General features: G+C 39.3%; 1 protein-coding gene across 2 annotated transcripts in view; it reads left to right on the forward strand.

Moving 5' to 3' along the window:
- Positions 1–22,052, forward strand: part of vldlr (very low density lipoprotein receptor) — a 73,072-nt gene that overhangs the window by 34,971 nt on the left and 16,049 nt on the right. For both annotated transcript variants that reach the window (XM_067574765.1, XM_067574766.1), the window contains exons 5-14: positions 4,110–4,318; positions 8,164–8,326; positions 9,849–9,971; positions 11,076–11,198; positions 14,103–14,222; positions 15,827–15,952; positions 17,708–17,879; positions 18,541–18,765; positions 18,893–19,011; positions 20,732–20,871. In XM_067574765.1, coding sequence (XP_067430866.1) covers positions 4,110–4,318; positions 8,164–8,326; positions 9,849–9,971; positions 11,076–11,198; positions 14,103–14,222; positions 15,827–15,952; positions 17,708–17,879; positions 18,541–18,765; positions 18,893–19,011; positions 20,732–20,871 — 1,520 coding nt within the window. The remainder of the gene's footprint in view (positions 1–4,109; positions 4,319–8,163; positions 8,327–9,848; positions 9,972–11,075; positions 11,199–14,102; positions 14,223–15,826; positions 15,953–17,707; positions 17,880–18,540; positions 18,766–18,892; positions 19,012–20,731; positions 20,872–22,052) is intronic.

The raw sequence follows: 22,052 nt of genomic DNA on the forward strand, positions 1-22,052 counted from the left end.
TAAATGTTATGTTGGAGTCATGTACCATAGGAGGTGAGTAATATCTTTCAGCTGAATGGAGTGAATATGAACCCCTGGTTGCATGTCTCTCCTACTCAAGTGTCTGTGTGTTGGATCCATGTCCCATATAGGTGTGTCTTTCAGATGATCTTAAGGCCAGGCTAAACCTGCGCCTTGTCCCCAAATGGTCTAACTTTATTAAACAAGTTTATTACCATACAGCTGCTGTCAAATGAGAGAATGGTAAATGCTGTGGGGAATTTCATGATTACCAGTAAAGATTATGGTTTACAGTAAGAGTTGAGACACTTGATTTATGTGAAATGCAGCGTGACTGACAGCATGTCAAGGTTGCTAACATGACTAGCAAGTGGAGTTTATGCCTGGCCTCCATTATTTACATCCTGCACTTTCTTTTTCATTTGTCCAGATCATGTTTTGCATTTACCAGTGATTGATGAGCAACTGAAAGCAAACACCCATGGTGATAACCAAATATGTGGTCACAAGATATTCTCTGACTTTGAGTTGAGAAAGATTGCAGAAGTATCCTGATCAGACTCCTTTAATACTGGGTACTGCCGATACCTCCTCCGATATTAGGTTTACCTAAATGACACAGCTGCCCAGTACCCTCACTACAAGCTGAAAATAAGTTAAAGGTTCAATGTGTAAGAATTTGCCAGAATTTTAGTTTAAAACGCTCAAATTCACCAAAATTATCAACAGAATGTGAAGAAATAAGTTTTGACATTAAGCCAAAGACCTGTATGTATTGTGTTGCAGAGATATCTACTGAAGTTAGCATGCTAACCAGCTAGCTTCAGTCTGTACTGTCTCTTACTACCACTTTCTACCACAGGGATGATAGTGAGTCACTGTAGCAGTCTGCCTTCAGTCCAACATGAGAGGAAGAAACCAGGCTTTCACTGTAGGACTCTTAATATGTCACTTTATAAAGTTTTAATATTTTTTCAGGTCATTCAGTTCATCCAAATAACGCCTATTTGGAAAGTTGCACCAGCTTATCTGATGAACTGCACTGGGTTGCATCAGCTATGTGAATGCTGGCATGAGCTATTTGGCATCGTAGCACATAAGTTGGACCCATATTGAAATATCATATCAATAAATTAGGTCTCTAATGGATTAATGTGTTGCAAAATGGCAGCAAGTAATGAAAAATGATGCTGTGTGGCAGAAAAACTGCTTTTTACCATTAGTGAGTTCTGTGACACTTTTATGATTGACACCTACCCTAGGGGCATGTGAATAACTATTTAGTAGTTTCTCCATGGTGCAACCGCTTTCTGATCTGTGCAGCTCTTTGGTAATTTACTACTAGCTCTAATGTCTCCATAGCATTTTGATATCTTGACAACGCCATAGCACAGATTCACTGTAAACAGCTAGCTTTACACTATATTCAGTTAGTGATGATGGTGTCGGGTGATGCGTGTGAGGGGGGGGTGATATGTTTCCCCATATTTGTTTGGATCAGGTGGCCAATTCTTACACATTGAACCTTTTTAAGATAGAACTTATTTTGTCCTGAAATAAATTTTGTTCCAAAGATGCTCAGTGTATATATGGTAAAAAGTAATAGTTTTATATGAAAAGTTGTCTCACTTTTCACGGGCTACTTGAAATACTGAAGGAGAGTATAGAACAGTTGAGAACAGATTATTTGATGGGGTTTACTTAAACTGATACAATCCATTAAAATATGCCCAGATTGGCCTCGATACAGATCTGGAGATCTCTGCAAAATTCTGTCCTCCAAATGCAGCACAGAAATGTGGCCTTCTCCTGCTCCAATTTGAGACTTTGAAATGAAATTGACTGAATGAATTTCAGATTGTCATTCTGGATTCTAGCTGTGCTGTAAGCCTCTCTGCTTCATGTATATTGTGCAGGGAACAGACCACTTTTTACACTTGCATAAGATTGTTAGAAGTGCAATGACAGTTTTTCATTAGTGTTCCAAGTCCCAACTACTTATTAAGTATAACAGTCGATGCCTTGTATTTATTCAAGCACTGACACAGTTTTAATGGATGTGGGCGTCAATTACTTTTCAATCCTCCAGTTGTTTATCCTAAACACTGTGCAGCATAAACACACTCCCAGCCTTTGGTGCAAAGCATAAAGCTTTGCTGCCTGGACGAACTAAAATAATTGGATCTGACAGAAAACAGCAAGGCAGCTTGTAGCATGTTACTGAAAGTTAATGAGGGAAAAATGTAGGATTCAAGTAGAATTAAAAAAAGAGTACATGCTGCATTTTAACCAAAACAAATTGACAGAATATCAGTTAATGATTGGCATGAATAATGATCAGCATTGGATCTCCACACTTGACATTTGTGCTGACGGTAGAGGACGTTAATCACTTCAGTGAACATGTCAGTAGTTCGATCTAAAACATGCCAATGATGAGTGAGCAGTATGAGCTGTATCAGCACTGATACCAGAGCTTCACATAGTATCGGTGCATCACAATGTGTGTGTATACAGCAGCAGATCTCTCAAGATCTCTAGATATTTATGTGTAGATATAACAGGTTTGAAGCATCCGCTGTGGTTAAAGATGCTAATCAGTGAAATCAGCTGCTGTGGAGGAGACATTTGTTAATTTTCTGGTTCACTCACATTAAATCTGAGCTGCTGTTGTCCTTGAACTCTGTGTACCAGCACGTTCAGTTTAGTACAATGCACGTTTTCAGCCATTGACCTTAACAACCCACAAACCTCGAAGTGTGAACAGCCACAGGCCCACGTAAATCAATCTCTCGTGAACCAGTCAGTCTGCCAGATGGTCATGGTTTGGGTATGTCTGGCATGGCAGTCACTCGTACAGTGTGATAACATTCACACTGCCAAGGGTATGGACAGTAACACTAATCTGCTGCCGCAACAGTGTCCACTCTTCTGGTTTCAGGGTTTCCACCAGATTTTGGAACCTGGCTGCAGATATTTGCTCACATTAACCCACAAGAGTAGTCGGGTCGACCACTGATGTTGGTTTGGCTCACAGTCTGCATTCCAGTTCATCCCAAACATGTTGGCTGGGGTTGAGTTCAGGGTTCTGTGCAGGCCAGTCAAGTCTTCCACACCCAGATTCATCTATCAGATTGCCAAATGGTGAACACATTTCCACTGCTTCACAGTTCAAACGGAGTATTGTTTGCATTACTGCAGCCGAAGCTTGTGCATGGTCATCTTAAGCTTCTGTGCTGCTGCTAGGCCAGGCATGACTCATGTCATGAAGCATCTGACAAACAGTTGTGCTGATGTTGTTTCCCAGGCAGTTTAGTTCTCTGTGGTGAGTGTTTCGACAGAGACAAATGATTACTTGCTTCAACACTCAGCTGTTCTGTGAGTATGTGTGGCCTACTGCTGCACGGCTGAGCCGTTGACGTTTCCGCTTCACAGTAACAGCACTTTGACTTGCCCAGGACAAATGTAGTAGGACTGAAATTTGACTGAACTGATTTAATGGAAAGATGACATCATTGAGCTCTTTAGTACAACCCATTCTATTGCAGATGTTTATCATTGACGTTTTCATGGCTGTATTCTTTGATTTTCTTGCTCCTGTTACTGAGCTTATGTCCCCTGATCTCTGTAGAAGGGAAAAGCTACATGGGTAATTTGTCAGTATATAATGGTACTTTGTGGGGTTTCTATTCTAGGATAAACAGCATAATCATCCAGAAAATCCCATGAGCTGCAGCAATTGAATGTGGTGTAAATGTAGCCTAAATGTCTGTCATCTACATGAAGAGTTCAGTTTCAAGATTGAAAGTGACACTAACTCTTAGTTCTCTTACACTCTTAAATGAGAGCTTAACAATTACATAATAGTGGGTGAATTAAGGGTAATCTATGAATTGTAATTTACATCATACAGGATTAATGTTCTAGATTTTAGATTCTTGAAATTAATGGTTATTATTACAATCAAATAGGTTGGATTAAAATGATCTTATAAAATTAGTTGTGTGACTTTGTTCTTGTTGAAATTAAATTAAATAGTGCATTTTATATTTATAGACTGAGCTGTTAACTCTCTCACATTCTCTACCTCTCCTCCTAACTGCCTCCAGGTAACATCACCTGTGCTCCAAACGAGTTCACGTGCGCCAGTGGCCGCTGCATTTCCCGTAACTTTGTGTGCAACGGTGAGGACGACTGTGGCGATGGCTCAGATGAAGTGGAGTGTGCTCCGTCCTCCTGCGGCCCCAGTGAGTTCCAGTGTGGAAAGTCGTCGTGCATCCCGGCCAGCTGGGTGTGTGACGACGACGTCGACTGCCAGGTAAGAGAGAAAACACAATGAGATGACACACACACACACACACACACACACACACACACACACACACACACACACACAATCTCTAAGCGGAATAAACACAGACTCTAAAAAAGCAGATTACGAATTGTGGAAAGAAATAATTAAAGTGAAGATTACATCAGAGGACGTGGACAGAAGAGGGAATTTGTCACGGCATTTCTACTTGGGCTGGATCTGGTCCTTATGAATCGCAGCCATGCCCTCCTCTTTTAATCATGCAGTGATTCATGGCAGCAGATTTGGGCAGCAAGTCTGAGAAGCCTGATAGGAGGGTTGACAGTAACTACTGACTACATGAGTGGCAACCTTTTGAAATTGCCCACACATTGGTAATTACTGCATCCAGTCCTGCCTGTTTTCTGTGTAACCAGTATAAGTTGGTCTTTTTTTTTTTTTTTTTTTTTTTTTTTTTTAAACATTGGTCGTACAATACAAAACCCATTCAGCACTGTAGAAAGACAACTCCATTTAAAATGAATTGAATTCTAACTAAGTTTTAGCTAAGCAGTCTGATATTTTGAAAAAGTAGTCCATGATCTGCTGATGGATTTTATGTCTGTATGGGTGTATATTGTGTTTTTTTTTTTTTTTTTTTTTTTAAATAAAAAAAATTATACCAACACAGTTTGGAACAAGCCAAAAAATGATAGCAAGCTGTTAGTTAAACAGTTAGCCAAACAAAACAGTTAAAAACAAAATACATACAACTGGACTTGGATGCAATTGGTAAAACAAATTCCACTATAATAATATAAAGGTAAAAAAAAAAAAACAACAACTTTGTTTGAGCAGGTTGTTCCAGAGCCTCAGGGCCTTGACTGCAAATGCTTTGTCCTCTCAAGTTATAAGAATGGACCCAAAAGACCTCTGCACAAGGTACTCTCGTCATGTGTATGGTTGGTTTTGCAAAAGGTTCAGTTTAAGGTCAACTTGTTGTCATGGGTAAGGAAGAACAATATTTTTAATTTCATGATAAATTACAATAAGCCTGGCACTAAATTTCCTCACCCTGAGTTTGAACCTGGGTCGACTAGTGTGGCAGAAGAGTAGGTGTATCTTCACCTCAATCAGTCATGTGCATGGAGAAGGGGAAGCAGTCTGAACCTACAGTATATTACTGGTGAGGCAGAACTCTGGTAGTCAGAGTTGAAGGTGAATTTCTCTTACCATCTGCCCTCTCCTGACCTTCAAATCTTTACCTTTATACTACATGGCTTCATCCGTTCATCCACTAACAATTTTCACTATTAATAATTGTGAAAATTTCACAAAGTATACAGGCAGCACCAGCAAACACACGCCCTCTTGTTCTTTTGAGTAGATTTTGGCTCACTATACCTAACTGCCCAGATATCCCTGGGCCCGCATGCATAAACACACACACACACACACACACCGGTTCTGCTGGGTTAATTTTCACAACACCCACTGGTTATTGACCTGCCTCACTCACACACACACAGTCTCACACAAACACACACACTGACTTTAACACCCCTGATGCGTTTTCACACACAGCAGAACAATTTCCCCTGAGTCAGTGTTTTCTTGCGTACCTGTTAATTGTCTGTGTTTGAAATTACGAGGCCGATGCAAAACGCTCACACCCACAAATATTTTAAAATGCTGTGTTCAAGGGGAAGGTCATTGTCATTCGTATATACAGCACACTGTCTCATACCCAGCCAGTCCTGTATCACTGTTAACAGTTCTGGAGCTGCAGACACACACGAACACACACATTCTCACACTCCATTAATCTGCTCCCACATGAGTCGGTGACTTTCTGCGATGATGAAAGTGTGAGAAATTCTTCCTGCTGCTCCTCTTGATCCCATTCTGTCTGATGGTCTAGTTTTAGTTCTAATTACAGTGGTAATCATCTGTCAGATCTGACTCCTAAATGCTCTGTCATTTCTGCCCTGTACATCACCCAGATCACCTGTCAAACAGTGCGTCTTTGTTTGGATTCTCTGCTAATGAGGTTAATACTTTTCTTTAATGGCTCACATCTGTGCAAATCTTGGAAAACCCCTAAAATGTCTGTATTGTAAAGGCATTGAATAGTAGGAAATGTAGATACTTGTTCAAATGGATGATATACTTTTATCAATCAAGGCTGTAATGTAGTGAATAAAAGTAGGTTTTCAGTCTTGATTTAAAGATTTCAACTGAACGTGCTTCTTTAACATGTAATGGAAGGCCATTCCAGAAATAAGGGGCACGCTAGGCAAATGCTCTGAAGCCAACTGATTTTTTTGTTAACTGAAGGAATGACCAGGAGACCAGCATTGAGAGAGTGAAGAGGGTGTGCTGGTGTATATGGTGTAATTAGCTCAGATAAGTAAGGTGGTGCAAGTCCCATGCAAGGCCTCATAATTTAAAAGAAGAACCTTAAAATCAGCTCTAGCTTGCACTGGTAACCAGTGAAGAGAGATCAGAATGGGTGTGATGTGGTTTTTGTCAAGATTCTAGCTGCAGAATTCTGAACAAGCTGCAGAACAACCAGGAAGACCAGAAAAAAGGACATTACAATAATCAAGTCTGGAAGACACAAATGCATGGATTAGGGTTTCAGCATCACGCAGGGATAGAATAGGTCTGATTTTGGCAATATTACTAAGATGAAAGAATGCTGTCTTGGTAATAGCCTTGATATGAGAACAAAATGTCAGACGGGAATCAAAAATCACTCCAAGGTTTTTGACGGTCGAACTTTGAGATAATACAGTCATCGATATTGACACTCAGGTTCTCATGCTGATGCTCATATTTTGCTGGTCTAACAATTAATAACTCAGATTTATCAGCATTTAACAGCAAAAAGTTCATATCCATCCATTTTTTTTATTTCTGATAGACATGCCTGTAAATTTAGGAGCTTGGAAAGGTCATTTGGCTTTACAGGTACATATAGCTGCGTATCGTCAGCATAGCAATGAAAATTGATACCATATTTGCAAATTATGTCACCAAGGGGATGTTATGACTATTAATCATAATAATATTTAAGTGTTTGAGATGATCCCTGTTCTGTGAAATTTAGTTGTTTTTTTGCTTTTTTTTTTTTTTTTTTTTTGAAAGCTGTCTGAGGCTTGGTGCTCTTTGCCATGATTAAAAGGCATTCTTACCTTTTTAATCATGTTTATTTTTGAGTTTGTTCATTGAGTTTGTTAAATAAATAAAATGTAATGGACAAATAGTCATAACATGCGAAAAGAGGACAATTACCAGGTTGACAAATACCCCTTAAACAAATAGTTACTCATTTTTCGAAATGTAAAATTTGATTTGATTTATTCGATAAGATAGAATTGAGAAGATTGATACACTCATGCCCATTTAAATGTGAAAGGCTGCAGCCGGTTAGATTAGCACAAAGACTGGCAGCAAGGGGAAATGAGTATCCTTGCTCTGTTCAAAGGTAACAAAATCTGCCTACCACCACACCTAAAGCTTCCTAGTTAACATCTTATATCATCTATTTAATCAGTTCAAAAACTCAACTGTCGCATCACTTGTCTTCAGTCCAAAGGTCAAAACATCACCATCGTAAATCCCAATTGGTCAGATTTTCCAGTCTAACTGGTCTTTAAAAGTCTTGTTCAGTTGGATTGCAGGCTCCCTGCCAGGAAATGACTACAAGAGAGCAAGTGTTGATGAGGGTGCATGAACAGCAAGTGAAAAAGCTCTTCACTAATGATGTTGGCTAAAACACAAGGAAAGCAAAACATTCTCATTCACAAGATCATCTTCGTTTAGAATAGTAACTCTAAAATCATCTCTGGTCTTTTCTCTTCCTGCAGGACCAGTCAGATGAGTCTCCGTCTCATTGCGGACGTCACCCGACGCCGCCGGCCAAGTGTTCGTCCAGTGAGATGCAGTGCCGCTCAGGAGAGTGTATTCACAAGAAGTGGAGATGTGACGGAGACCCTGACTGCAAGGATGGCAGCGATGAAGCCAACTGTCGTATGTACAGACCAGCTGCCAGTCACACACTAAATATGGACCATTTTAACGTTATAACCTCGTTAATTTTTGTTATGGCGGCAGCCTGCTGGGAGTTTATTAACAGCGCTTACAATCGCTGATGTAGGACGTTTTTGTTCTTTTTGTTGATGTGGTCTGTGTTGATGAACTTGATCTACAGCACCAAGATAACTGAATGAATCAGTGATAAAGCAAGTTGATTTTCCTCCTGTAGTGAAATGATGTAAACCAGTGAAAGAAAACTCATTTAGAAATCCTAAACATTACAGAATATTACAAACAGAAATATCAACAGATCCAAGCCTTATATGCTTCAAAAATCTAAAATATGCCGTGGTGGGCTGGGCAGTAATGTGTACATGAGTTGTTTTTAAATCAGTTGAAATGTGTAAAAATAGGTATTGACCTGAGGGAAAAAGATCAGTGTCATTCAGAAATGTTTACTTTGGAATAAATTCAGCCAAATAAATCCAGCAGTTAATATTTGGAAAAAACACAGCTCACAGCTCGCGAGCCATTATGTGCTTCACTCTTTGCATTCATTTGACATTCATTACTTGATATCTGTCTTCAATTATTAATCTGTCAGATATGTACCTCCTAAATGAATCCCTGCAGTGATAAGGACATGGTAAAAAAAAAAAAAAATCACTTGTCAATCATCAGCCCCATTTGATTATGTTCTTTTTTTTTTTTTTTCCCTAACAAAATCCATCTTGGCTGACAAGAATATAATCTGGCAGTTGTGACTCATGCACTCCATAATGTTTGTATAATTGATGATCTAAGGGATGGATGTTTTTCTGCTTTTCACTATTTGCCAATCACTCTGCAGTGGATACTAAGCTTAAATATGTTGAGTTATGGCCAATCCCAAAACATCCCTTTCCTATAACACTTGCCCCCACTCCTCTGTTTTGCACGTTCACGTGTAGGATTAGAGTATCGTGATTCTTGTTGAGATAGAGGGGAAGGGCAGAGTGCTAGGGCTATACGGCCCTGCAAATGGATGTTTTTCAGAGGCACACTCCATCCGACTGTTACAAGAAATCTCATAAATAAATTGTTAACAGATTTAGCTAACGTTATAACATTGTTTTAAGGCTGATTTGTGTATGACACTGCTGCATTTTTGATGGCATATGATGCCCAAAATTTAACCAAAGTCCAGTGAAGTTGCTGCACGTTACGGCTCCTCTAATATCAGTGCTCACAGACAGGGTAGGAGCATGGGTTGCTAGTACTGATGGCATATCGGGTTGCAGCTAATGATTTGTTTTCAGTAGAGCCTAATATATGGACTATAACAAGTCAGACAATGGTGAGAAATGTCGTCAGAACTTTCCGGAACACAAGCTGATGTCCTCTAATATTCAGAACCAGAGAATATCAGCATTTTGTGATCATTTCTCTCAATCATGTAGCTAGTGCTGACACAATCAATGGATTTATCAGTTAACTGTGTAACTCAGATGTGTGTTTGTGTGTGTGTCCTTGGCAGCTGTGCGCACCTGTGGACCAGATCAGTTCAAATGTGATGATGGAAACTGCATCCTGGGCAGCAGACAGTGTAATGGCGTCAGAGACTGCACCGACGGTTCAGACGAAGTCAACTGCAAAAATAGTAAGTGTTGTGTGTGTGCGTGTGTGTCGCTTTACAAATGACTGTTTGTAATTCTCCTTAGGGCATTTTCAGGTGCAGAAGCATTATTTTTATTTATTTATTTTTTTGTCTTTGCGTACGTGTGTGTTTGTATATTCCACCTCAGGCTGGCCTGAGGTTCAGAAGCTGTGAGTGTGTCAGTGTAGATGCTGTGGGCATGTAAATGGTCTTTACATATTTTCCAGATGTGTTACAAAGGAAAATATCACTATTCACCTCAGGTTGTGCTCAGTTTTGTTTAAAGAAGACCTCAACACAGTATACACAGTGATCTAATGCTTTCACAGTCTACTTCTGGGTGTTCTAATACATTGCTTTATTTTTGTGCTCACCTAGAAGATGAATTTAAAAAAAAAAAAAAAACCCAACTCTGTTACCTTGTTTCCTTTGTTCTTTTTACTTTTCCTCCAGGAACAGAAAACATGTTTGTGAAAAGAGACTTGAAAGAGTGACAAGTTTGTGTTGCAGTGCAGATTCTGACTCAGACAGCTGAATGAGATTGTCGTCACTGTTCGGTTTGAAAACTCCAGACTGCATGACTATTTTAGTGACTTCTGTTTTTAAACCAAACTGAAAGATTGTATGCTGCTTTGAAGGACTGAGAAAACCTTCAACTCTCGGGTTTATGAAACCTTTCCAAAACTGTCTGCTGTGATGTTTTTCGATGAGTTACAGCATCTTGCTCTCTCTGCCGTCTCAATTGCTGAGTTCATATTGTACAGATCTGAGAAACTGTGAAGTTTCAACTAATCAGTCAACTTCAGTGGAGGAGTTTGACATTTTTAGAAGGACGCTTATTTGCTTTCTTGCCAAGAGTGAGATGAGAAGTTTGATAACTCACATGTCTTTGAGCTAAGTATGGAGATGAATTCAGGAAGTGTTCAGCTTAGCTTAGCATAAAGACTGCAGGGGAAACGGTTGACCTGGCTCTGTACAATATGAGAGAACTGTAAAAGAAAAGTTTTATCCTGATATGCAGCATTTCCAAAGGGAAAAAAAGTGTTGCATGTACTATAAGCAGTGTCAGCTCTTTTACATGTTGAAATTCTTTGGATGTCTCTACAGTGACTCAGTGTAATGGGCCAGAGAAGTTCAAGTGTCGCAGCGGGGAGTGTATCGAGATGAGCAAGGTGTGCAACAAGGCCCGAGACTGTCCCGACTGGAGCGACGAACCCATCAAGGAATGCAGTGAGTAAAAAAATCTGCATCTTCAAAAACCTACAGACGGATGACAAATTAAAGGAAAAACCCACATAAAGTGTCTTAATAAGGTGTTGGGCCACCACATGCCACCAGAACAGCTTCAGTGTGCCTTGGCATTGATTCTACAAGTGTCTGAACTCTACTGGAGGGATGTATGCCTTTCTTCTAAAAGATATCCCCTCATTTGGTGTTTTGATGATGGTGGTGGAGAGCACCGTCTAACACCTCAGTCCAAAATCTCCCATAGGTGTTCAATTGAGTTGAGATCTGGTGACTGTGAAGGTCACAGCATATGATTCACATCATTTTCATACTCATCAAACCATTCAGTGCCCTGTGAATTGGGGCATTGTCATCCTGGAGGAGACCACTCCCTTGCGGATAGAGATGTTTCATCATAGGATAAAGGCGATGACTCATAACAACTTTGTATTGATTTGCAGTGACTCTTCCCTCTAAGGGGACAAGTGGAGCCAAACCATACCTGCAAAATGCCCCCCACAGCATAACAGAACCACCAGATCTCCTCACTGTAGGGGTCAAGCATTCAGGCCTTTACTGTTCTCTGTGTACGCCATACATGCACTCACCCACTTGTTAAGAATATGCTGAAGGATGACTCATCTGACAATATCACTTTTATTCCACATCACTGTGGACCAGTGCCTGTGGTTTTTGCACCACTGAACTCTCAAATGTGCATCCATCTTTGTAATGAGGGGTTTATGCACTGCAACCCTGCTATAATATCCGTCTCTCTATGTAATTGTCGACGGACTGTTCTGGCTGATACAGTCTGATCACGTCCTGCATTGACCTTCTCAGTCACCTGAGGAAGAGTTGCTCTTGTGTTTTTCCTTACATATCACACTATTGCACGAGCATCACAGTCATCAAATGTGCGCTTTTGACTACAGTTTCCGACCCCATTTACTGATATCTTTCCCATAGATCTAAATGCAGATGTCACTTTAGTCACTGCTCCTATTACCAGCCAGTTGAGCAGTCTGTGACTGAAGCTCCTGCCATCCGTTGCCCCAACAATGAACCCTCTATCAAAGCCAGGCTGATACAAAATCAGAATCAACTGGACTTGGTCATCATTTCTATACACACCACAGAGCATGTTAATTGCTTAATTGCACCATGAGGTGCACCTGTGTGGAAACATCTGCATTTGTTATGTTTCTCCACTCATTTATTCAGGTTTTTCCTTTAATTTGTCATCCATCTGTAGTTTAATGGTCATCTAAAGCCAGGATCACTCTACATTTGTCTGTTATGCATTCCTTTCAAAAGATTTTGTTGTGTTCTGTGAAAAGTATATATGCTAATCTGATGATGATTAAAATGCCACAGCCCTTCCAACTGAGAGCCAGAATACATGATTGATTTTATTTTATTTTTCAAATGTATCTACTTTCATATTTGCCCTAAAATCTGTGCAAATATGAATGATCTTGTAGTCTGAGCTGTGACCACCCACAGTGTTTGTCTACAGCTGTGATCTGCAAATGTCACTTGTTAGAAAGTCTTGTAGCGCTTCCCGAGCCAGCAGCTCTAAATGTCAGCAACAGGAAACTGTCTGAACAAGAGGTATTTGAACTCGAATGGCCAGAAAGCTTATTCTATATTCTGCTGCTTTGTACTAAATCAAGCCATCATGGTGAAAAGTGAAAGAAGTTCCAACATTGAGATTTCTCTGGACAGAGCACCGAGTCACTGGTCAAGAGACGATTTGTCTCTTCCTGTGGCCAGAAAAGTGTCCGTACCTGAAAGAGGAGAGTTTAATTTGGGCCATCGGGTTAAAACTACATGACATTCCTCTCTGTTGCACTTTAATTTATGCTGATATGTGGGTTTTTAAAGTAAATTCAGCCTAATGCACATTTAATGTGTCTTGCAGTTCAGTGTGAGAAAAACGAATAGTGCTTCTAAATAATTCTCTTTCATTGATCAAAAAACTCCACTATCAGAATACTAAATGTCTGAGCCTGTACTGAGGCTCAATCATGAAGAAGATTGGCATATCATGTAAATGATCCATTTTCATGGGTCAAATAACTCTAAAACTCTGAGAATACAACACTGTTTTTTATCTTAAACTGTAATGTTGTTCAAATGGCAACAAGCTAAATAATCCTGTTTCAAGTATTGGTGCGCTGCCTGCTTTGTTGAATTGAGAGAAGGAAACTTTTTTAATATTACATGCTGAGTTTTTAGCCTACGGAGCAGTGAAATTTAATCTTTTTTAATTTTTAAATAAATCGAAGAACTTACTGCACGATGTCAAGTTAAAGGTCTGTACTTGTTCTTTTTTTCAATGGACAACTGTGAGTCAAATACCAAACTGTGTGTATCTACCTCGTCCTCGTGGAGCTTAATGCTGCTTGAACTACAGAATTTGCTGCCCGTCAAGTGCACATTTAAACTTTTCTTTCTCTCTTTTTTTTATGTACATACTTGGAGCAGATATAGATAAACAAAATATAGAGAAATGCAGTTTTTAGATTACTTTCCAACCTATGATCATGATGAGCTTTGTGTAGTCACTGACAAAATGAGCCAAGATGAATTACCTTTCACAGGATGACTGGGCTCAGACATCCAGAGGGATCTGAGATTAGGGCGAATAAGGCCGCTGCTCCTTTGTGTTTAAAGGACAGGTCCTTTTTTTTAAACTCTGTAGCTTCCCAGTAGTGTTCCATATGTATTCAAATCTGAAAATTCAAATTTTGCTTGACGTACATATGTTTTAGCATCAAAATGCTATTTTCCCAAGCCCTTCTAAAAATAGTTAGTTTAAAATGGCAACTACTGTGTGTGTCTTGCTTGCATTAGAACTGTCCTCTTGGCTATACAAAGCTGTTTTTCCTTCATGTGCTTCAGATATAAATGAGTGTCTCCTGAACAACGGCGGCTGCTCTCACATCTGTAAAGACATGGCAATTGGCTTTGAGTGCGACTGCACACCTGGACTGCAGCTCATAGACCACAAGACCTGCGGAGGTATGTGACCTTTTGACATTTAATGACAATTTAATGTAGAAACATCATTTTATACTAGTTATTCAGCAATGTCCTGCGATGTAGCATCAATCATAAATACACACAAGTCAACAGCACTTGTACAACCTCAATAATGGATGAAGTTATTTTCGAGCATAAATTTGGTCTGACAGTGACTTAAGAAAAACCATCCTGAAGCCAATATATGACAGGGACCTGAGGAAAGTGAAACCCAGGCAAATAAACCTGAGAATAATTGGACCTGATCCAAAATGTGTGTTCTCTCAGTTTGACTCTGTTCACCACAAACACTCGGAGCAGCACAAAGCTCCAATGAACAAGCAGCTGCAGTCAAAAGAGTAGCAATACATGCTATTTTTCTTCTGTAATGATTTAATACCCACCATGTGGTCCGAGCTGATATAGAGGAACCCTACCTGACCTGGTTGAATATAATTGGTCCCTGGCTGGGTCTCAGTTATCAGATGAACCCGTGAGTACCTCAGCAACCTTTTTTAAAATCAGTTTCTCATTCTCATTATTAAAATCACAGAAATCTGACTTCACAACAGATTATGAAAAAAGTTTGACCACATGACCAACAAGCTTGCCGAGCATCATTGCATATTATATCAGTCATATTTTCCTGTTTTCTCAGATACATGGGAAATAAATTGACTTGGGTATTTGGTAATTTATTGAAGTATTGCAATGTTGATGCATGTCCCTAGCAGGTTATTTTACTCGACAGTTTGAAAAGAAAACGTCAAGGCTGGAAAAACTGTTGATTCTCTTCCGTTTGTGTTTTCACATCCTGGTTTAATGAATATGTTTCCATCATTTTGTTCAACACTCTTGAGGGTCATTACTGTTTTTGTCTCTCTAAGAAATCAGTTTTCCAACAGGCAAGGTCAGACATGATGTATAATGGTAGTGTGACTTAGAAATATTTCAGTTATGGCTGCTACATGTTCTTATTGTACACTTCTAGCCTCGAAAGGGTTCAGTGTGTAATGTGATTGGCTGTGTTGTAATCTTTTTTTTTTTTTTTTTTTCTAAAAGCTAAAATCCTCTTGGTCATGTTCAGGAGGCACAGATCCGACACAGTTTTGTTATTGAGTCAATCTTGGCCTCAAACACTCCAGTGGATATTGTGTATAATCCCATCTGGAATGGACCCCGCTGGTTGCACAGAGGCTCTTAATCTAGTCCCCAGATTTAAAATCACCACTAAACAAGCTGAAAACATTTGTGTGTTTACATTTAATTCTGATGAGAGCAGCTTGTTGCTAAAGAGCATTCTGGCAAAACATCAACAGCAATTAAAGTTGGATTAAATTTTCATTTTGTGTATTCCAAGCTCACACGAGTTTACAATCCCATGCAATAGGAATCCTGGGAATGTTTCGGAAATTGTTTTCACAAAAGCAAAGAATAAATTACTGTGAAACTTTTGTCTAGATAGGTTTTTAACAGTTTCTGTGTGAGCTGTGTGCAAACGTCTGATCACCCAGATTGAAACGCTCATGCAGCCTTGATTAATTAAACATGTCAGACACCAGCTGTTTTCCTGTTTTCTTACACTCCTCTCTCTTTCTCTACAGACATCAATGAGTGTTTGAACCCTGGCATCTGCAGTCAGATCTGCATCAACCTGAAGGGAGGATACAAGTGCGAATGCCACAACGGCTACCAGATGGATCCGACCACCGGAGTCTGCAAGGCCGTCGGTGAGTCAACAGCTGGGAAAAACATGACTCCCCCGAAATATAACAGCAGCTCTCAATCTCACTAAAGATGCACAGTGATCAACTATGACACCAATTTTTTACTCTTATTTTCTTTTTGTTTCTGGCTTTTTCACTTTGTTTCTGTTCAAAACAGATAATTATATAGTAGCAATATAAAAAGCACTACAGAGAGCCAAACCAGACTACAGTCAGGATGTTTGACCTGACAGAAAAGGTTAATCAACATCTTTCCAAAACAGCCTGTCATTTTTGGAGGCTGTAGTTTGTAGTGGTGTTGAATTGTATTGCATTACACTGAGCCCCCTTTATACCAATGTGGACTGAACATTATGACCCTCATGAAGGTAGCATTTATTGCAGGGCTGTTGTATTAGGCTGCGTTAGTTTTAGATGGGTAAACTGGCAGCTTTACAGTTATCAAAAAGCTCCTGAAAATGCCAAAATTAACCAGAATGTCCCACAAAATGATGGGTTGTCATAGAATAGTTTTCAATGTGCAATTAATTACTGTCATAATGTCATATGGATCACAAGCCGCCATAATATATTTTGAATAAATGATCACTGTGGTCAGAAATAAAGTCAAGCTTCAATTGTGTGGGATCATATTTTCAGCTCCAGTGTTTTGGAGAATGTGTGGACTGTGTGTAAAATTGGCTCTTTTCAGCTGAATCAGGAAAAACTCAGATTTCAGTGGAGGATATCATGAACCACTTTTCTTAGCTTTTCTCCTGGTCCCACTGTTAGCATAGATAGACTGACATCATTTCTGACTCTTTAAATAACGTTTCACAAAAAGTAATGTTGTTGAGGATGTAAAATGGCAGGCAAAATCATCTTCAGCATTTTAGAAAGAAAAACAAGAATTTGAGGAATGGAGAAAAATCATATATTAGCAACACATCTTACAGGTTGAGAACCACTAGCCTTGTACATGCTGAAGTTGGTATTTAACCTAACGGTCATTAGTTCAAATCTTAAAACCAGCTTTGAAAATCTAAATGAGGGCAAATATGTGCATAGCGAACAAAACACTGCCTCTCTTCAGAAAACAGCGTGGTATGTGGAAAAAGAAGAAACCAGAATAATCTGAAGTTGTAGAAATGAACTGCAAATGTTTAAGTGGTCATCATTAATGATAACTCTCAAATTTCTTTAGAAAGGCTCTGGGTTTGTGTTTCAGCTGGAGAAGAGATGTCATTCTCTAATCCGATCACATGCTGTTTGACTGTTTCAGCAGTAAAAAGACTTGATTGTGTCACTTGTTGACAAAGACCTTCACTGTATCAGCCTGACGGAGGGTGTGTGTGTGTGTGGGTGTGTGTGTGTGTGTGTGTGTGTGTGTGTTAATAATGTTGTTGTTGATAATTTGTCATCAGACCCTATAACCTCTAATAATTGTAATAAAAAAAAAAAACTTTGATCACAGATAATTTTCAGATAATTTAATTTATTTGGAACATTTAGTCAGTAAATGGTTATCTACTGCTATAAATATGTCATTGATTTTCTCTGTTAAATATTCTGGATGACATGAAAGAATATAAAAAGACTTCAAACACTTGAATAGTCTTTTAAACATTAAATAAGACTTCAGGGACTCATCAGGTCTAAGAGATATGAAAGGCTCCAGCATCAAAAAGAAGATCAGTGCAACCTGAAGTACATTTTAAACAGATGAGTTGTCAGACTGACCTCTAGTCTCTGATTTAACAAAGTCTGTCCTGTCCTCAGGTAAGGAGCCCTGCCTGATCTTCACTAACCGTCGTGACATCCGTCGTCTCGGTCTGGAGAGGAAGGAGTACACTCAGATTGTGGAGCAGCAGAGGAACACGGTGGCTCTGGATGCAGACTTCGGCCAACAGATGATCTTTTGGGCTGACCTGGGCCAGAAGGCCATATACAGGTAGATTTGGGTTTAATTACTTTGAACAAACGAACTTTGGCTGACATTGTGTCCATAATTGTTTGAAATTTTCAGGAACTTTGGTGTTATTAAGTGGCAATTTGGATATATGAACGCTTACAGAAAAATCTGTTTCCCAGTCCTGATAACAACTTGGATCTTTGATCTATTTACAAGTTACCAGTAATTACTGTAACTTCCATATGATCTGAACACAGCATAATAATAAGTGTTGACTATCAATATTTCCACAATTTTTATTTCAAGTCCTGAAACCAATATACCCCAGAAAACTGTCTACTGCCTCATCAGTAATATTAAATTATTATTTAGTGTTGTTTAATAGTGAAAATGTTGTCAGCATTTTAATCTTCCAATGGGACCATGTTGGGTTTGACTGGGTAGATCTGAACCTGGACAAGCTGAGTCTGTTTATATTTTCCTGCTGTGTAAAGAACCTTTTAGCCTCCTGGGACCAATAGTGTGGTTACACACTTTTAATCTTGTTCAGGCAAGACTGGTTGTGAAACTTTGTCCCTCATTGTTTTGTGTTTTGATTGTCTGTATGAAATTAGTCAATGAATCGACATTTACATTCGTATGTTGGACAGTTAAACTTGTGTGTGTGAGTGAAACGGTCTCTGTCCTTTCTACCTGGCAGCACTGTGCTGGACAAACGAGGGGACGTCGGCACCCACAACAAAGTGATAGACAATGTCCAGACTCCTGTGGGAATCGCTGTGGACTGGATCTATAAGAACCTGTACTGGTCTGATCTCAGCACCAAAACCATCTCTGTAGCCAATTTCAATGGAACCAAGCAGAAAGTTCTGTTCAACAGAAGCCTCAAAGAACCGGCTGCCATTGCTGTGGATCCACTGTCTGGGTGGGTGGAAAGCTTTTTTTTGTTTTGTTTTGACGATGACGAGTGGAAACCTTGTCCTATTAATTTACAGCGTCCATTAAGTGATCTGTTAAATTAATATATGTGCGTGTCTGTGTTGCTCCTCTAGGTTTCTGTACTGGTCTGATTGGGGCGAGCCAGCCAAGATCGAGAAGTCTGGTATGAATGGAGTCGACAGGCAGGTTCTGGTGGCGACAGACATCCAGTGGCCTAATGGAATAACCCTTGGTAGGAACACACACACACACACACACACACACACACACACTCACTAACACACACACTGCAGAACCAATGAGTCATCTATGTCCACATCATCACTGCTGATCTTTTCTTCACTGCTGATCCATTACATGAAAAGGAAAATGCACTCTAACAATCATAAACCATTGGCGAGCAGGTCTGTTTAATGGCAATATCTTATATTTTATGGGATTTTCTTTGACCATTGAGATAACTGAAGTATTATGTGTTTGGCTAATCCAGCAAATTGAATATCTGACAAATCAGTTATTACTAACTTGGTATTTTATCCATTAACAGTGTCTTAATTGATTTTTCAGAAAATGTACTATATCATACAAATAAACATTGTGATATCAATATATCTGCCTCACTATAGAAGGTTCCCATCTCACACAAGACCAGGAAAATGAGCAGAATGCAGTGAAGCTACAGGGGTGTGGTCAGTCAGCCTCACCCTATCATCTATAAAGCGACATGGCTATTTTTGAATGCCCATTCATTTTCTGTGGGTTGTTAAAAGGCATTCAGAGAAATGGAGGTAATCACTAACTGAAATAGGCTGAGGGAAAACAGGATTTATTAAAAAAAAAAAAAAAAAGGTAAATTTATGGTGAGCTTGAGCAGTCCTTTTCAAATTGTAAACTTAGATATTGTGGATTTTGCCCGACTTTATATCTTGTATTAGCAAGTTCTGAGTTTTCTGGCAAATGATATACACCAGGTAAATGTTGAATATATTTCTTTGGTGTGTAAATGATTATTGGCAGCCATATTTCAACTCTTCTCAGTCTGCCACTCAGATTTAGTTCAGTGCCTCTGTTTCAAATGCTTTTTCAACTTCTTTCAGGGTTTATACTTGCAATGCTTAATCCTCAACTGACACCTGAACTCCTTTAACACTTTCACCACAGCTGACAGTTCAGCTCCTTTCAGTGCTTAAGGTTAATCTGCTACCTATATTTTGTTCAGTGCTTCTGTTTTCAACCTCTTTCACTGCTTCAAGGGAAAATTGTAGATATTTCTAGTTTTTATACACAATTTGAAGTAGCAGTTTGTTGACCTCATGCAATGCATTTATTAATGACTGATGACTTCTGACCCCAATGAAAAATGCAGCCTCACCACTTATTAGACATTGTGGATTTCCCCCTGGGGACCAATAAAGCCTCTTATTAAAAATAACCCCACTCCTGAAATACATTGGATGTAAATGGATAATATTTAATAACAGAGTTAACTGAAGTTAAAAAATCCAAGTCCCTTAACTACTATCTGACACCTGACCGGATCATGTAATCGAATGTTCTCCTTTGTTCAGTTTCTTCTCCTCCTGAGCCTGCAACCCCCACACAGTGGTAAAGTCATCGATTTGTCCTTGTTAATGAAATGTTGTATTGATTTTTATTTTTTTGCTCCTTCTTCACTCCACTTCTTCATGCCTCATCTTCTTTCTGTACTCTTATTTTTTTTTTTTTTTATCCTTTCATCCCCTTGTTCTCTCTTCAACTCCCCTTAATTCAATGTTCATCTGGGCTTAAATCACTACTTTCTCCCCACACCTCCTTTCCCTTCCGTCTTTTCACTCACCTTTTCTTGTTTACTCTCCATTATTTACTTCTTCATTCTTCTGTCTTCTTCATCTTATATTTCTCACCCTTTTCACTTCTCTCCTGTTTCTTCATACACTTCATCTTCCTCTCAGATCTGATCAAAGGCAGGTTGTACTGGGTCGACTCTAAGCTGCACATGGTCTGCAGCATCGACCTGAACGGAGACAACAGGAAAAAAGTACTGCAGTCGTCAGACTACCTGGCTCACCCCTTCGCTCTCACTGTTTTTGAGGTACTGCTGCTGTTAAATTCTCCCTTACATCATCTCTGTTTCTGATCCAGTGACTGCCTATTGTTCTCATTAAGACTATTTCTATTGTGTTTGATTTTTACAACAGGAATTGAGACATATGTAAGAAAATTTAAAAAAAAAAACAACAAAAAAAAAACCAACTGGCCAAGCAGTAGCCCTGATCCAGGACCATCATACAATATATTTAGTATGACAGTCTGTCTTGACAGTCCTGGATCTGGGCTGATAGTGTTTTATTATACAGTTAATCAGCTTTTAGTGTAGAGGCACCACTTACCTGAAGTTCTCCTCTCTGAAGTTTACAGTCCTTGTTTCCTTTTTCTGCTGAAATTGCATTATGAATGAGCAAGGCAATCTTTTTTTGATGAATGACGTCCGTTTCTGTTTTTGTCAAGTCATAAACAAGAATTCAGGTTCTCACATGGTTGCCTAGCAATGCAACTCTAATCATAGTCTACATATCGTTCAATGTGGTTTTCTCTTTGTTTACTCAGTTGTCCAATATGTGCTCCTTTCTGACTGTCAAGTCTGTTTCTCTCACTTATAACATCTATGAAATGACAATCAGGGGGGATGTGTACTAGTGAGCACATTGCTAGTATCTTTAGCTCAAACCAGCACACTTGAAGGTTCACACACATTTTATATCTGTAAACTCGTGTCCTGTATTTTTAGTGTCAATATCTACTGATTAAAACCTTCACTCTTCATGTATCTGCACTGAGTCTCTTGCATGTTATCTTTGTGAATCTCAGAATCGTGAACATGTGGCTCTCTTCGCTCTCACCTTCACCCACTCATACAACTACTAACTCGCTCTCGCTCTGACAGATGACACATTTATTCACATGCAGGTGCACAGTTTTAACAAGTGATTCAACTAAATAGCATCCTGTAACACTCTTCATAGTTAAAATATTTTTTTTTAAATAAATTCCTACCTTTTGCCAGCAGATGAAGTTATAAACAGTCCATGAAAGCATTTTCTGTTCAGTGCTCTCATCACTTGCAGTCTCGTAGCTCCTTCATGGGGAAAAATCCTCTGCTGCAAAGAATGTGCAGTTTTTTTTTATGTGGATAAATGTTAAGAACAAGGTAGCTAGCATGAGCAGTGAAAGCCCCCAAGGCTGAACAGATAAAAACAGAGCACACATGTATAC

The sequence above is a fragment of the Thunnus thynnus genome, chromosome 19 (assembly GCF_963924715.1).
Source record: "Thunnus thynnus chromosome 19, fThuThy2.1, whole genome shotgun sequence".
In the NCBI taxonomy this organism is placed as follows: domain Eukaryota; kingdom Metazoa; phylum Chordata; class Actinopteri; order Scombriformes; family Scombridae; genus Thunnus; species Thunnus thynnus.